This window comes from Hemiscyllium ocellatum, chromosome 23, assembly GCF_020745735.1.
Source record: "Hemiscyllium ocellatum isolate sHemOce1 chromosome 23, sHemOce1.pat.X.cur, whole genome shotgun sequence".
Lineage (NCBI taxonomy): Eukaryota > Metazoa > Chordata > Chondrichthyes > Orectolobiformes > Hemiscylliidae > Hemiscyllium > Hemiscyllium ocellatum.
In genome coordinates this window covers 50,905,849-50,924,001 of record NC_083423.1, presented here as the reverse complement: position 1 = coordinate 50,924,001, position 18,153 = coordinate 50,905,849, and the positions used below count along the sequence as shown (strand labels likewise).

At 37.8% G+C, this 18,153-nt stretch overlaps 1 protein-coding gene across 1 annotated transcript; it reads right to left on the bottom strand.

Annotated features, from left to right (window-relative positions):
- Positions 1-1,620: 1,620 nt before the first annotated feature.
- LOC132826782 (vesicle transport protein GOT1B) lies at positions 1,621-17,912 on the bottom strand. The gene is made up of 5 exons (XM_060842980.1): positions 17,794-17,912; positions 14,075-14,166; positions 12,001-12,179; positions 9,643-9,724; positions 1,621-2,484 (listed from the first exon to the last, which is right to left on the bottom strand). Exons 1-5 carry the CDS (start codon positions 17,816-17,818, stop codon positions 2,446-2,448), a joined length of 417 nt encoding a protein of 138 aa, XP_060698963.1. The 5' UTR covers positions 17,819-17,912; the 3' UTR covers positions 1,621-2,445.
- Positions 17,913-18,153: the final 241 nt, after the last annotated feature.

Below are 18,153 nucleotides of genomic sequence, written 5' to 3'. Positions count from 1 at the left end.
CAGTAGCCTGGGGCTATTTTCTCTGGAGTGTCAGAGGCTGAAGAATGACCTTGTATAGGTGTACAAAATCATGAGGGCCATGGATTTTCCCAAGGATTGGGGGGGGGGGGGGGGGGGTCAAAACCCAGAGGCCATAGGTTTAAGGTGTGAGGGGGAAGATTTAAAAGGGATCTAAGGGACAACTTTTCATGCAGAGAGTGGTACATATATAGAATGAGCTGCCAGAGGAATGGAGGAGGCTGGTACAAATGTAACATTTAAAAGGTATCTGGATGGGTACATGAATAGATAAGAGTTTAGAGGGATATGGCCAAATGCTGGCAAATGGGACCAGATTTATGTAGAATATCTGGTTGGCACGGACGAGTTGGACTGAAGGGTCTGTCTTCGTGCTGTTTTTCTCTATGACTCTAAATGATTTTTAAAATGAATTTGGATGATGAGCTGGCTCTGAGAGTTATGTTTCCAGAAACCTGGTGACATTAAATTTAACAGTGCATATAAGTCAGGATAACTTTTGTCTTCCGAGTTGAAGATTTCTTTAAACACAGTGACACAGCAGCAAGACTTGCAGAGTCATAAAATGGGAAACAATATTCATACTAACGTTTCCTGACTTCTGATCAACAATCTATTAAAAATCAATGCAAAAAAAATTATTGTTCAGTGGGAAGTATATGTTTGGAAGGATTGGTATAATAGATAGATGCAAACTTTTCAGTACAAGAGAAAATAATGGAAACCCATAATTTTTTAAAAATTTTCTTTCCGCAATTTAGAAAAATGACAGAACTTCTAAGTCTGGGCACAGTCACAAAGGATGCACAATGTTGTTACTTCTGCTCTCAAGACCAGCAGCAGGGTACAAAAAAAAATGGAATTCTTAACATGTTCAGCAGCTGCCCTAAACATTGCCAATATATTCCATGAACGTTGGGCTGAAATGAGTACTATAAATTGCAGTACTTTTTTGGTATATTGTACAGAATCATAATCAACCTGAATTCTTCTTAAAAGAATAAAGAAAAAATGATTTTTTTTCCCCCCCATGAAGTACACTATCTTGGCTGCATTCAGGTCAAATTAGCACCTTAGGCAGTTCCTCATGAAAGCATATGCATAAATTCTACTTTAGATTATGAACATTAGACCAGCAACTCTGGTGTTTCCATACTGTCTCATTTTAGAAATTAGGGGGGCAACAGGCATTCTTATGACAAAGATTCAATATAATTTTTAACATTAGACTTTCCAATATTTCAGAAGTTCTGATAACCAGTTTGGATGATACTAATCTCTGTCTCTAAAAAGATCACAAAGTTTAATTTCCATTAAATAATTTCTTTTTTTGTCAAGGACAATACCTAAGCCATTTGAAGACAGTGTTATTTTTAGAACTTATTAAAAAAAAACTTTCCTCCCATTGGCAGATAAGTACAGGGTTTACACAAACCTACATGAATAAGCAAAACATACTGGTATTCAGTTTTAGCAACTCACAGTCACAAGTGAGGTCATATTAAGGAAACATTTTGTTAAAAAAAAGTGATAATAATTTGCTTCAAACATTTATTTACATTAGTTTAACACCAAGAAAAATGCTCATGTTTGAAAAGACACTTTCTTAAAAAAAATCTGCTTTAATAACTGTAATCACCATCTGCTAAAGGTACATAATACATCAGACATGTTAGTTTGCACAAAATCCCTGCCAAGTGAGGCAGTCTCAAAAGATAAAAACTCATCATTAACCTGATCTTTCACATAAAAAGATATAAGTATAACACAAAAGACGGCGAAGTGATCAAACATAACTGCAGAGAGAGACAGACGATTGAGGATAAGACAATTGGGAATGAAAACTGTTTACTTTTATCTAAAAGATCAAGATCAGCCACATGTGTATCTTTAAGTGATAAACAGGATAAGGTCTGCCCACTCAAGTGTTGTATTACTTGACAAAGAAACCAAAAAAATGGCCAGGTGAGTCAGAGTCCTTCTAATATTTCAAAAATTGCTTGCCATTGTCAAACAAGATTTAAATAAAGACATTTCTTTTCAGTTGGTCTTATCCAGTCCAACTCAGCAAGTTTAAGGCTCACTTCTTCCCTGCTGATCAATGAGCAGCATTGACGGTGGTAGTGGTTCAGTCCACAGTCCAGCTGACCATGCCCTCTCTGCTGGAGGCTGTGGCGCCAAGCATTCCACGTGAAAAGTCATTTAGAACAACTGGGAGGGGAGGAAAGGTTGAGAGAGAGTAGAATTCAATGCCAAGACCACCTTTCCTCTCTGACAAAATATTTTGGTACAAAGAATGTTATCAAGTTTTATTTGTTCCTACACAGGTAACTCAGTAAAATATAAATTTAGAAATGTTTTCCTTAGGTAAACCTTATAAATATATTATACAGTATGTTTCTGTAGCAGTTGTCCATCCAGTCTCTGTTATACCATGCTGTTGCTCTCGCCAGCTTTATCTACAAACTGCAAAAACAAAAGGAAACTGTAATTAGCTAAAATACAACCAAGAGCTGAAAATTTATTTGGTTTAATATTTAAAGACTTTGTGACAGTTGGCTTAAATCAGTGACAATTAAAATGCATATCCAAAGCTCTCATTGTTGCGCTGTCTAATATCAAATGAATACAATTAACTCACTTTCCAAATGGGAGCTCTTTGCATGTAATGATCTCAATAGCAGGTTAAATCCAAAACATATCCTTGAGCCTTATTTGAACTGTTAATATTAAGTAATTTAAAAGTTTTGAAGGAGTGACTGATTTCACTTTCCTGCATTTTTAGTATGTCAGATTAATCTGACACGTTAATTCTGTTCTTCTATCCATCGATGCTGCCTGACCTGATTATTTCCAGATGGTTCCCTTTTGTTTTCATGCTATTCTCATTATTCTCATTCTTAATATCTTAGACAGCCATAGTACACCTCTCAAGCAATTCATCTCTATGGTTAGTATCTTTCACTTTGTAAACATTGGTCTCCTCCTTTACTGAATTGTACTTAACCTCCCACATGATAATAAATCTTACAAAAGTAGAAGCTAGTTGAATTCTTTGATGAATCCCCACCAATTTTTCTCAATTGCTTTCAAGTAGTTAGTCTTCAGATTTTAAATTAAAAATGTAAAAGTACAGAAATCCATAATCCAATGTAACAGCAACAAAGATAAAAAGACTGTCACAAGCTTGATTAGAACAACAGGACAGACCTTTATTCATTATTTTCTGCACAGTAAGCTTTCAGATCTAATCTATAGTAGGGGAAGATAGAAAGGGGAATTACAGTGCAATTCCCAACAGCTTAGAGTAAACAACATCCCTAAGGTTTCGAGCCTATTTTCCAGATCAAGATAGATGTATGACTCAAGGATACTTCGGTCAAGCATCTCAGCCCATACATTTCAAATTAATAGGTTAAGTGCTGAATTGCTTATTAGAAGAAACTGGCAGTGGTACTAATACTTGCACTAAGCATTAAAAATGAACATCATTGGTATTTAAATTTGTTACTAACCCTTCTGCACTAAAATCTAAAAGCTAAAGTACTCCAATACTGTTATCACAGCTGAAACCAGGCATAGATTGGGAAAGCAAATTCATTTCAGTTAGAAACAGTAAAGACTTTGAGACCAGCTCTTACAATTGGATTTAAAAAAAAACTATTTCAGAAACAAATCCCAAAGAAGAGTACATGGGATATATCATCCAGTCCAATGAAAATCAAGGTCATGGTATTTTCACCTTAAAAATCCATACTTTAATGAACCAGGACCTAAATTTTTGACCAGTCTCTGCTTTTTTTGGGGCTCGGAGGGGTTAATCCAGCATGTAGCTTGTTGGAAAATTGTGGGTGTGCCAATGGCTATTTTCTATTATTAATTTCAATAGATGGCAGACTGCAGACAAAGCTTCTTTGCAATTCTGTTATAAACTACCTATTGTGAGGCAGTTCCAACTAGAGGCAAAGGACCTAGGTCATTGCTCCATGTACCACTTCTTATCTTGCCTACATTTTTAAGATATGTAAAAAATGAGGTCTGCACATGCTGGAGATCACAGCTGCAAATGTGTTGCTGGTCAAAGCACAGCAGGTTAGGCAGCATCTCAGGAATAGAGAATTCGACGTTTCGAGCATAAGCCCTTGATGAAGGGCTTATGCTCGAAACGTCGAATTCTCTATTCCTGAGATGCTGCCTAACCTGCTGTGCTTTGACCAGCAACACATTTACATTTTTAAGATCACAACATATCACTACTTAAAAAGAAAGCTAAACTATACTGTTTTAGGTAGCAGTCTTTCCTCCAGGTTACGCAAACAAGACCATTATGAAAATATAACAAGATACGTACTTCATGTTCAGCCTCCTTTATGATATCGTCAGCTTTAAAGATATTTAACGGAACAATTATTAACAAGTCGCATAGCACCAGTAAATTCATTATTCAAAAGTGTTAGATGGCTTGATTATGTAAACACATTTTCTTGCAGGTTCATTTCAACAAAAGGCAAAAATTAACAGAATGCATAGCAGTGGATGGTTTAAACATAAAAGGAGCTGTGAACTGAGAGTTTGAGATTTTAAATGTGGACCTCCAGAAACTATCATTTTAGAAGGGCTTTTTACAAAGGTGTAGGGAAGATAATGTGGATTACCACGCAATGGTAGAACACAATCAAGTCAATATAAATTGGATTTCAGTGTAAAACACTTTGTCTGACTACATAGCAGAAATTCTGATAAGGTCAATATGTTACTGATCAGTCAAAGGCTGTGTGGTTTGGATTACTCCAATTAGAAAGGTCACTCTTATTTAAAAAATGTTTTTTGCAGTGATTAATTCTTCTACTTTAACCGATACCATTTCAACCTACTGCAGCATTTGACTATCATAATGCAGAGCTGGTTACTGTATTTCCACTTGGTGATCATTCACAACTCATTTTCCCCTCATTTGTATGAATGGAAAGTTATTAAAATGCAGAATGCTGAATATCATAAAGGCAGATGAGAACACTGCAGTACAAGGAAAAGATTAGCAACTGCGTAAAAGTTCACACCTTCACCACATTCTAAAACACTTCACAAACAACAAATTATATTTGAAGTATGGTCAGTGTTGCTGTTCTGTTGTCAAATTCAGCAGTCAATCACACACAGCAAGATATTGGAAATAACAAGATGAATGATCAATTATCCATTTCTGGTATTTTTGATTGTAATCTAACCAATATTTCAATCTCAAACAGCATCACAGATCTTTAAATATGCTACAATAGAAGATACAATCTTACTTTAATTATCTTCAGACATTCGGTAGTTTTAATTCAACATTCACTTAATACAACATTGCACTTGAATATCTAACCCATTCGAAAATCATGTTATGGTATTTAAGTACACAACTTCTGGCACAAAGCAACAGTGCTATCAAATAAACTAAATTATAATTTGTTACAATTCAAAACATCTTTTAAGATCAAGTAGAAGTTTTCTCAAATGCACCAGTCTGCCAATAAGTAGCTGAACGTCCACAGTAAAACCATGGCAGATTTACCTTAGATTTCCTACCTAATTACCTCTGTGCCTAAGATGGTGCCAGGAATGGTGACTTTGTGCACTGTACATTTTGTATCCCTGGACTTGAGTACACGTGACAATAAAATCTAATTCTATTTCCCAATGTGTGTCAGTCACTACAAAAATGATTACAAGCAATGTTGGGAACAGTGGACATACAAAAGCCTCTGAAGGGAAAAGGCAGTTTATATTTTGGACAGGAATCCTTCAGAACCAAATGGGAAGATAGGAGACAGAGATTAAGGTGAGAGGTGGAAGATTTAAAAAGGGACCTAAGGGACAACTTTTTCACGAAGAGGTTGGCGCATGTATGGAATGAGTTGGAGGAGAAGGAGGCTGGTCCAATTACAACATTTAAAAGGTATCTGGATGGGTATGTGTTTAGGAAGGGTTGAGCGAGATATATGCCAAAAAGGATTAGATCAATTTAGGGTATCCGGTTGGCATTGATGAGTTGGAGCAAAGGGTTTGTTTCCATGCTGTACATCTCTATGACTCTATGCTCTTTTTATTGAAGCTGACCAACTTGCAGGGTATTTCTGGAATTTTGTTGTTGCACCTTGTATTTGCATTTTTAGACATGTACTTTCATTAAACACACTAATTATTCAAAAGCTTTGATGGCTTTATTATGTAAACACATTCTGGCACATTTATCTCCTGTAAACTATATTTGTATTTTGCATAGAAGAAAGTAAAATGTAAAAGTAATCCACACAAGGTACAACTTCAGGATGGCTTAAATACATATAATTAAACATGTACACAGAACATGAAAATCAGACGAGCTGGAAAATTCAGGAGGAAAACCCACAAGCAAAGGCGTACTACAAAGTTTACTCAATTATTAAAGAATGGGGTAATTGTTGTGGGAGAAACACAGAAAATCTGCTCTAATGCTATTAGTTTAACAAAATGCTTCTCTTTGGTCAGGAAAGTAACAATCCCCAGTAGCAGAAAGTGCAAGTTTTGTTTTGTAATGTAAAGTCATGAATGACATGGGCAAGATGCAGACCAAATGCACTTTCTACTCTGCTCCAAAAAGGTACGCTCTCAGTACTCCGTTGACGACACTAATGTTTCATTTGTATTTTCCCCATCAATCATCTCGTTACATTCTGAATTTCGCCTCAAAACCACTGGGAATTGATTCACTATGGGATCTCTGCTTTGATTCATATTTTAATCTGTCTCTAGGCACTAGATGATGCACAGCAATGACATTCAAACTGGAACTGCTGAACCCGAGGATGAACGCAGGTCAAAGTTCTGAGGGCTTTCTTGACTTACCAAATTAACTTGTGATCTCTAATGCATAGTAAAGAATGAAAACACTAATTCCTTTCAAAGTGAACTGCTCAGAATGCTTAATTGCATTGCTTCTGTCTTTTTGCATGTCAATCCTAAGGCATATTAAACATAAATGAATCATCATTACCTAGCTTAGGCATGTCTTCCTTATTGTTGAACTGAAGTTCATCTTCGATTTCATTCAAATATCTCCCCCTGTCCCAGCCCTGATGCTGATCTGGAGTAATTGGCACGCTTTAAAATTTGCTTTTTCAATAATTCCTCATTGTGCAGTCACTGTCCAGGCAGTCTCTCTGTTCTTGTGAATTTGCCCAACTGTCTGCCATTATATAGCACATGTGTGGAACAGAGTTGTAGAAGCAAACAAGACCTACTCTCGAATTAGAGTCTATGGGCACTCCTATTAGTCGGAGAGGGCCCACTACACTTTAAAGAAAATAAAATGAAGTTGTATTTTAGTTAATGTATCTTATCCTTAACATGCCTGAAAATATGACTATCATCCAAGTAATAGTTAATACAGAACTCTGTGCGCAACTAAATAAGCAGCTTAATGATAAGTACTAGCTGATGCACAACACACAAAGCCGGGTACTATTGATGCATAAGAAATATTTCAATTTTTGGACATTTTTCACGTTTAGACATTACCAGGTGTATGTAATTCTTCGTTTGAAGGACTGGTGTTCCTTAATATTTACTGATACGAGTCAAACACACTTAGAGAAGTGGAAAAGCAATATTCCATTAGAACAATTCACTTTATAAATCTGAAAACTCTTCAATATGAATTTGCAGCCATAAATTCTTCAATCCCCTATCTAAAATAATAAGACCAGCTACTCGGATCAATGATGTAAAGGATGCTCAAATCTTTTATAGAGGTTACCAGCATATCAAAATAAATACTGCCAAAAACTGTGGCTCATTGTGTCAATTCTAACTAACTTGCAGCTCACAGTTATTTAGGTAATTCTTTGGATAGGGCATATTATGTAATTCTATTATAAATTATATAATTGCATTGCCAAAAGCAAAAATACAAAGCTGATCTGGACCCACAAGTTTAAAGTGCTATCTCTTCAAGCATTCATGCAGAATCAACTTTAAACGTTTCCACAGCACTAATAACAAATCCACCTGTTTGTAGCCAAATCCCAGAGATTAAGATGACTATTTGAAATTCTGCACCAAAGTCACATACTAGTTTTCTTGATAAATAGATGACAGCTGTGGAACCTCCATTTTTATCACAATTGTGCACTCCAACCTACATCAGAAAGTTCAGCTCATCTACTACCTATGAAAAACAATTTCTTTCAAAGATTGTAGCAGCTTCCTCAAATGACAATTCTATCTCCTACTAACACCATTATAGAGCTTGAAGGTCAATTAACACTGGAACAAACCGATCAATACTAGCCATAATCTAATTTCACATAACTCAAAAATGAAACCTATTTAATTCTCTCAAACTGAAAGAGATTCCTATTGAAAAAGTAACCACAAATATTAAAATACTCATTTTCTTAATTGCTTTCACCATTAACCACTTATACACAAAATTTACCTGAGAATGATGCCATAGTTAAGGTAAAAGATTCAATTGTTGACAACAATACTTAACCATACCAGAAGGGAAAAAAAACACCACAACCTTCAAAGATACAACTAAGTTATAATGTAGTTTTATGGATGGGTAGTTCTCAGTAACTCAGCTATGTTATCATTCTTTCTGTGTGAAACAGAGTACTTGACCACAGAGATTTCTGGAGGGTGAAATTTTTCTCAAACTATTGCAAAGAATCTCACATCCACTACTCTATTTAGGTGTCTTTGTTCCGCATATTTACAACACTTTGTAAACCTCAAAACCTTTTGCTACATCGGTCCTAAATCTTTGATACCTCACATCAAAAGAACTAGTTTTATTTGGGATACCTTTAGAAGGACATGTTGATGTATGCCACTACCCAAGAAAAGCAAGTGAAACATGTAGATGTGTTACTAGGTTGACTGAAAGAAAAAAAATACAGCACTATATTTTTATTTTAAGACCTTGTTCATGCTAAATCTTTACTCGTTCTTTTTGGCCAAGTTTTCAGTCCCTCTTATGGAGGGTGATACATTTGACTTTCAAAGGGTAGACATGAGTCAATAGACTCATGTCAAAATGCACTTAGTTATAAAATTTAGATTAGAGATTTTTGTTGTAGATGAAAAGGTATACAACAATAATTTCCTCAACATAGTTCCCATTTCATTTGTGTTTTAAAAAAATAAATCTCTTGTTTGTTATTGTAGTAATGATATGATTGTTGATGGAGGAATTTGATGGTGAAGATATTGATTGCTCTATCACAGTATGGGATAAGCTTGTGGGCCATCTTCCCCTGACTCTTATTTTCAAATGTACCAACACACTTTTACATCTTAGATCCCAATCTTAGAATACAGTAAAATCCTTCGTAAATTCCAACTTTATACATATTTAATAATATAACATAATATTTATTCAATTTATGTTTGTTTTAAGTTATTGCCTTGCAGTTAAGAGTCCACTTCATATGGTTTCACTAAGCAATAGGTTGTGTAATTCATCGCCAGTTACTGACTGTAGTCTTTGGAACAGCCATCTGTTAAACACACCACTAAGAGTTCTGAATTTTAACAAAAGGTCTTTAAAATGATACGACTGTAGTTTAACATGCACTGAACACCACAAATACTTACAGAGCTTATTCCAGGTAAATTCAGAATAGAGCCTAATATAGGTACTCGTCTAATAAAGCCGACCACCACCGGGAAGAAACCCCTAGCAGAGAAAAAGGGAAAGAAACAGAATTTTAAAAAATGTAACTTTGGGTATTAAGGGAAAAAAAACCAGATGCTGCCAAGGAAATGGGCCCTGACAATATAGTAGTAATTGTGCTGAAGGTCTGTGTTCCAGAATTAGGTGTGCCACTAACCAAGCTGTTCCAGTACATTTGTAATATTAGCAATTATTCAGCAATGCAGAAAGTTTCCCATGCACATCCTGTATGCAGAAGACAGGATAACTCCAATCTGGCCAATCACTGCCTCATCAGTCCAAATTAGCAAAGTGATGGAAGAAGGTGTTAAATACAATTAAACAGCACTTTCTTAGCAATAACCTATACACTGATACTCAGTTTGGGTTCCACCAGGGCCACTCAGTTCCTGATCTCAGTACAGGTTTGGTCCAAACATGGACAAAAAGCTAAACTCCATGGATGAAATGAGAATGACTACCCTTGACTTCAAGGCACCATTTGACTGCGCATGACATCAAGGACAATTTGAGTTATCAGGAATCAGGGGAAGACTCGCCTTTGTTTGAAGTCATACCTTGCACAAAAGGTGATGCAAGCAGCTGTTGAAACTTAATCACCTCCGTCCCAGGATAACAGTGATTTCTCAAGTTCGAATCCTAGGCCCAACTATCTTCAGCTACTACAATTACCTTCCCTCCATCAAAAGTTCAGAAATGGGGAAGTTCATTGATGACTGCACAACACTTAGCGTAAGTCACAACTTCTCAGATACTTAAGCCATCTATCTCCATGTGCAACAAGATTTAGATAATACCCTGGCTTGGGCTGATATATGTTAAGTAATATTCACACCACACAATTGTCAGGCAATGCCCATTCCCAAAGAATCTAGCCACCTCCTATGACATTCAATGGCCTTACCATGAGTGAAATCAACATCTTAGAGGCTATTATTGACAATTAATTGAACTTAATAATCCATATAAATATTATGGACAAAGAGTAGGTCAGATGCTGGGAATCCTGCAGCAAATAAATCACTGCTTGACTCCCCAAAGTCTGTCCACCATCTACAAGGGATGTGTCATGGGTGTGATAGATTACTTCACACTTGTTGGAGGAGTGTAGTTCTAACAACACTCAGGAAGCTTGAAAAAGCATCCCAATTGATTGGCGCTTCATCCATCACCTTCAATAATTCACTCCATCTACAGTCAACACACAGTGGCAGCAGAGGGCGTTATTTAAAAGCACTCCAGAAATTCACAAAAGCTCTTTTAACAGCACTTTCTAAATCTAAAGAGCAAGGTAAGCAGATGAATGGGGACGTCAACTGCAAGTTCCTGTCCAAGCAACACACCATACTGACTTGGAAATATACTGTTATTCTTTCTCTGTCGCTGAGTCAAAATGCTGGAACTAACTTCCTAACAGCACTGTACGTACCTACTTCTCAGGGATTCCTGTGGTTAGAACATAGAACAATACATCGCAGAACAGGCCCTTCGGCCCTCGATGTTGCATCGACTTGTGAACTATTTTCAGCTCGTCGCCCTACCCTATCCCCAAATCATCCATGTGCTTACCCAAGGATTGATTAAATCTCCCTAATGTGGCTGAGTTGACTACGTTAGCAGGTAGGGCATTCCATGCCCTTACCACTCTCTGCGTAAAGAACTTGCATCTGACATCTGTCTTAAATCTACCAATTTGTAGTTATGCCCCCTCATACACGCTGACGTCATCATCCTAGGAAAAAGACTTTCACTGTCTACCCTATGTAACCCTCTGATCATCTTGTATGTCTTTACCAAATCCCCTCATAGCCTTCTCCTTTCCAATGAGAACAGGTTCAAGTCTCTCAGCCTTTCCTCATAAGACTTTCAAAGAAAGCAGTTAACAACACTTTCGCAAGGACAATGAAAGATGGATAAATAATGCTGACTCATTCAGCGATATCCAGATCCTATGAAAGAACACATCTGAAAAAATACATTGGTTGCTTTAAAGATACTAAGACCAGATAACAGTTATTGCTAAGCAACAAAACAAAAGCGGTTAGCATTGGAGTCCTGGCTGAACAACGTCATTTAAATTGAACAAAGAATTCTAACTCCCAAGTCTTCAAATGCTAATTTCCAGTCTTTTAAATGTTCATCCAATTATTGTTGGAACTAGAAGATTATTTTTTTAAGTATTAAATTATTCAAAATAAAATAACTATTCATAACGTGAGAACAGTTTCATGGACAGTCACATGGTGAATAAACTCAGTAAGAGTTCACATTTCCCTTACCTGAATAAAAGGAAGAATCCATAAATTTCAAGAACCATGCCTATTACTGGCCAGCCAATCAGCACAACGAAAATACCACCCAGAAAGAAGCCTGTAGCTTTCATTTTGTGTTTCTGGAAGAAGAACCTGAAAGTCCTTTCTAAGCCGATTACAAAAGACAAGCCTGCCACAAATAAAATCTGGAAAAAGAAAGAATAAGGTTGCTTAAAGGACTGATCTGAAGTAACTAAAAAACCGTACATGTATAATACCTTGTATGCAGTTTAGAAACCCATGTTCTAAATTTGTATTCTGAATCGACCTAACGTCTATTTCTTACCAACTGCAAGCTCTATCAAGTGGAATATATATTTACCCTAAGCATAATCATTCTTGCAATGTTAAATAGGATATTAGATGAATGTTCTGCAACTTAGGCATACTTGAAGATTTCTTAGCAACTAGACTATTTTAAAACTTCTAAAGGAAAGCAACTCACTTATGGGCAAATATCTTAGATCATATAATTCTGAAGACTATTCCATTGCCTCGTTATTTCCTCCAAACTGCATCATTTCGCGCTTATCAAGGTTAAATTCCATCTGCCACTGATCTGCCCATCTGACCAATTCTTCTACATGTTGCTGTTAGCCAAGACCTTCTGCCTCACTATCAACCTCCCGGCAAATCTTTGTGTCATCAGCAAACTTACTTATCACCCTCTCCCCGACATTCACATCCATATTATTTGTATGTATCATAAATAATAAAAGGGACCCAGCAATGATCCCTGTGGTATGACATAGGATACCATCCTCTGGTTGTACAAAAACCTACCACCACTAAACCAATGTTGGATCCAATTTCCCAGGATCCCATGTGCTTTACCTTCTGAATCAGTTTCTCGTCTGAGAACTTGTCAAAAGCTTTGCTGAAATCCATATAAACTATTGCAACAGCACTATCCTCATCTACACACCTGGTCACCTCAGAAAATTCAACTTTGTTAGATAGAACCTCCCTCTGACAAAGTTTACATCAGAGTGGTGCTGGAAAAGCACAGCAGGTCAGGCAGCATTCGAAGAGCAGGGAAATCGATGTTTCAGGCAAAAGCCCTTCATCAGGAATACAGCCTGATGAAGGGCTTTTGTCCAAAACATTAATTTTCCTGCTTCTCGAATGCTGCCTGACCTGCTGTGCTTTTCCAGCACCACTCTGATCTAAATGCTGGTTTCCAGCATCCAGTCCTCACTTTTGCCCTCCTCTGACAAAGCCTGTATCTGATTAAACCTTGCCTCTCCAAGTGGAGATTAATTTTCACCTTCATTATTTTCTCCAATAGTTTTCCCGATCTGTGATGTGGAGCTCACTGTTCTGTAATTCCCTGGTTTTCAAAAGGTTTAGTTGAACATTTACAAAACAGGCATCACTTAGAGCACTGTCAGTAGGATTTCAATGAATTAGTGGCTCCTTAAACTTATTGTATTACGTGAACTTAAAAATATATCCAGCAGTTCCAATTGCATTTTCTCCTTCCCACTTAGGCTATGCATTAAGACAGGTTTTGTGCAGAATAAGAGCAAGCCAAAAGAACAGGGATCATGCAACAAAGACTATGAAATACAGGTAGTGGCAGGAATGGGGGACATTACAAGTAATGTTCAAGACAACACACAAGCAGCTCATTGCATTCTACTAGAAAGTGTCAGTTTCACTGTCAAGGTTCTATACTTGCCTAGTTAAGCAGCAGCCCATAACACACTTTCCTCCCTCCTCTCTCCAACCCCCCCCCTCCATGTTCCTGTCCTTGTGTTCCTCCATATAATTAGCTTATGCATTTATAAAGACAGGAATTGAAACTCTTGCAAATGGCTTTCCTGCCATCTATCAGCCATCATAAAAGAACAGAAGTTCTTTTGGAAGAACAAGCAACAGGCATGAGCACTAATAAAAAATGGTCCACTTTATTTTAAAAGATGTAAAATGCTTATCATCTGAATAGTAAGCTATGTCTATACATCAAAATAATTAGGTTGTCAAGGCAGGGATAAATGAGGCTTTAGAGAAGCATAGAAGTTTGCTAATTTAAACTTACATTTCCTATCGCAAGAAGTGCCTTGTCAAAGAAGAGAATCATACCAAAGAACAGGAAAAACACACCAAAACCTGTTAATCCCATTCCAATTTCTGCAAAACAAAGAGTACAGATTTGTTACAATCAGATTCCACCATCTGAACTGAGAGACAAATACTATCATAGGAGAATAACATGATATATATTGCTAACCTTTGAAATATACATTATGTAACTACCAAATTTCAAAATAAAATGTGCAATTTAATTCTTATCTCAAGCTCTAAAATGTAACAAAAAAATCAGAAGACGAATTGAGTGTAGAATATCTTTCATAATCTGAGGACATCCAATGAAGTAGTTTTGAACTGTCATCACTGTTGTAATGTATGGTTATAAAAGTTTTATGCAATTCTTTTAGCTGACATTTAATGAGGCTAAACCCACACACAAGATATGGACACTTTCATGCTTCACTATTAAGTGATAATAGTGACATTTGACAATGTATCCTATGGGTTGCAATTTCTGATTTAAAAAAGGAGAGAATCTAACCACCACCTAACTGTCTATGACATTGCTACTGTTACATCTGAGACCATCAATATCTTGGGGGAAATCACCTTTGACCAGTCACGTGAATACAGCAATGAACAAGGGGGTTACAGGCTGGGTACTCTGCAGCATGTAACTCACCTGGCGATTTCCCAAACCCTTTCCACCCTCATACAACAATGCAGCCAACTGTTTGATAGGTGAATCAAAGTTGCTTAGATGTAGGCAACTGAGGAACTATGACAGCAAATCACCTAGAACAAGATAGGCAGTAGGCACAAAGAACAATAACACAGTCTTTCCTTCCTGGCCATTCACTTTCCTGACTTGTCACTGGCTCAAAAATTCCCTAAACATACTGTGGTAGTGATTTTACCAGACAAACTGCAGCTGCTCAAGACAGCTCAGTGCTACCTTCTGAAAGGAAAACTAGAGGCAGGCAATAAATGTTTACTTGCATCTCAAACAACAAAAAAAAAACAAGCCCATCTCTACCAAAGCATCTGAACATTTCTCAGCCTTAACATAATGTGTTGGCAGTAACACTCAATATTGGCCACATGTCACTCAATTTTCCAAAACATTGAACAGTCAGACCTCATTCAAATTAAAACATACAGCATCTTCTTGGCAACTTCCCAAGTGAATGGTACAGACAAGCAGAGAAACTCACGTTACATATTTGGAAATAGCAGTAATATTGAAGTAAGTGAGCGTAATTTAATGGATAACGTGCCATAAACATGAAGAATTTCATTACACTGACAATATTGTCAGCCCACAAGGCAGGTAAATCAAATTCTGCACTAAGAGGTTTTTTTTCTGGTAATACTACAATAAAAGTAACATTTGCAAAACAATTAAGATATAGATTTTTTTTGCATAGGAGAAGTATTTTCTTTATCCTCAATACACACCAAACAGCTTGAAATGCCAGCTGGCAAGACTGTCACATCCCTTAACATATTACACTCAGTGTGAGATGAAGGCTCAAGTTATATTACCATTTTCATATCATGTAGCCAAACATTTATATCCATAAAAAGAAGCTTCTAGTCAGAATGAAAATTACAGAGGACCAAAAGCTTCATTAAACTATCCAGCAACTTTGACATGCATCAAAAGGCCATGGTTGGGCACTGTCCATGACAATTATCAAGTACAATAACATATTTTGTTTACTTTTTCATTGCAACTGAAAAATTAGAGGAAATTTGAAGCATAGCAGTAAAAGGATACTGCAATTCTGAGACTTGCATATATTTTTGGTAGGTAACCTCCAAGAGAATATTTTTACTTCCTGATTAGATTATTTCAACCATCATGGGTGTGAGGCTGGAGATATATGGTCAATTTCTCAAAGTTAAGTGTTTTCAGATGAACCATGTCCAAGTTTTCATATAACTTCAGCTCTAATCTGACACTTAGCGCAATGTACTAAGAGATTTCTTAATTCTTCCAGATTATTCAGACTTTGAATTTAAGAAGATGCAATCCTAGTCTGGTGTTAAGCTTGATTAAACAAAGTATTATGTTGAATTTCCATAGTGCTTAAGGAAATATATAGCACACTTTGTTATAAAACATTACTTCAGGGTAGACAGAATGCTGCATGTTTTAAGTATACAACATCACAACAACATTTTAGAAAAGTAGTAAGCTGACAGTGAAGCATTTTGGAATGTCCTAGGTAGCAAAAAGTGCTTTATAAATGCAAGGTTTTTTGTCATTTAGAGTTTTCATCTTCCAGGTAGGAGTAGTTTTAGAATAGAATAGAATCCTTACAGTATGGAACTAGGCCATTCAGGCCAACAAATCCACACCAATCCTTTGAAGGGTATCCCACCCAGATCCATTCCCTTATCCTATCCCTGTAAACCTGCATTCCCATGGCTAACTTATTAACCTGCACAGCCCTGAACACTATCAGACTTTTGGCCTTTTCCCAAAACTAGAAGGCATGGGTTTAAGGTGAAAGATATAAAAAAGGAACCTGAGGGGCAACATTTTCACACAGAGTGGTGCATGTGTGGAATGAGCTGCCAGAGGAAGTGGTGGAAGCTGCTACAATTACATTTAAAAGGCCATCTGGATGGGTATATGAATAGAAGGGGGTTAAGAGAGATATGGGCAAAATGCTGGTAAACAAGTCTAGATTTACATAGGATACCAGGTTAGCATGGACAAGGTGGACCAAATGCTCTGTGTCCATGCTGCATATCTCTGACTGCACATAACATGGCCAATCCACCCAACTTGCACAGCTTTGGACCGCAAAAGGAAAGTAGAGCACCCAGCAGAAACTCACACAGATACAGGGAGAACACACAAACACCATGAAGACTGTTGCCCAAAGGTGGAATGGAACCCAGGTCCCTGGTGTTAAGAGGCAGCAGCACTAACCACTGAGCCACCATACCATTCAGTAACAGTCTGTAGACTAACCATTATTAGTAGTTTTATTGCATTGCAATTATACCTGAAACGTATTTCAAAGCTGTTTATTTTGCTCAAAACCATGCATTAATCAAGCAATTTAACAATCTATTGCAACTGTCCATTCAAGTAATTTTTGAAAAGCATAAAGTCTCAATGCAATGCATCTTCTCACATTATACAGCTCAAAGGAATAACTTTTTAAAAAAAAATCCGAAATCCAACAAAACAGTAACACGACAGATTTGATATTAAGATTTTTCTTGATTCCCAGGAGTAGGTTTTTACTGGTATATGGTTTCCCCAGCCCGTTGTACATCAGGACATTGACAATAATTAATTCAGAGAGCAGCAGAGGTTTCCCCAGGCGATCTGCAACGTACTGGCACTGTGTGACTGACTGATTTGAACACCAGACGTGGTCATCACATGGACTCCGTTAATGAAACCCTGCTATGGGGATGGATTTCTTTCAGTGGTGACCACAGTATTACAGGGCAGTCACTGGAAAACCCAGAGCTCTCCTAGGAGTAGCCCCCGGTGCTCACACGGAGACAGCCTCCTGCTTTAACAAGGCCATCAAAGTGCCCGGCGCCGAGCTGGATGCAGCTGTTTCCTGGAGCCGGGCTGGGCCCGAGCCCAGGCCGCAGGCACCGGGGATCCTCCAAAGGGCCTCCCCCTTACAGCTCGGTCCCACGGCGGCTCCGACCTGCCCAGGGCCCACCCCACTCCGGGGCAGGGTCACTTACTCTGCGAGTCCGTGAGGGAAATCATGTTGACGGCGGCTGATTCTCATCGGCCTCTCCAGATCCACATCAGCCGCCACGTCTGCCGGAAGCGACGCACCTCCGTCACACGTCCCTCGCACAAAAACAACGCCCCCTAGAAACCGAGGTGACATCACTTCCGAGGGCGGGACAACATTGGCGGCAATCAATGATTGACAAAGGTCTTCCCCGCCCCTCAAGGGGTGGGGTCGGGATGTGACTGACGGGAGTGCACAATCCTTTTGGGCGGGGCTAGCCCGAACTGCAGGACAGGCCCCGCCTCTTCACTGTGGCTTCGACTCTCGAGGTGGAACGGGGTAGGGGGAAAGGGGCATGATTGAC

Bases quoted from the DNA above. Each gene is read 5' to 3' on its own strand.
- LOC132826782 (XM_060842980.1), bottom strand. From the start codon at position 17,818: ATGATTTCCCTCACGGACTCGCAGA. The intron at 9,725-12,000 runs GTAAGGGAAATG...TTTCTCTGCTAG, and splicing joins GGATTCTTCCTTTTATTCAG to GGGTTTCTTCCCGGTGGTGG. The intron at 2,485-9,642 runs GTAAGTATTTGT...TTGTTTTTGCAG, and splicing joins ATTTACCTGGAATAAGCTCT to TTTGTAGATAAAGCTGGCGA.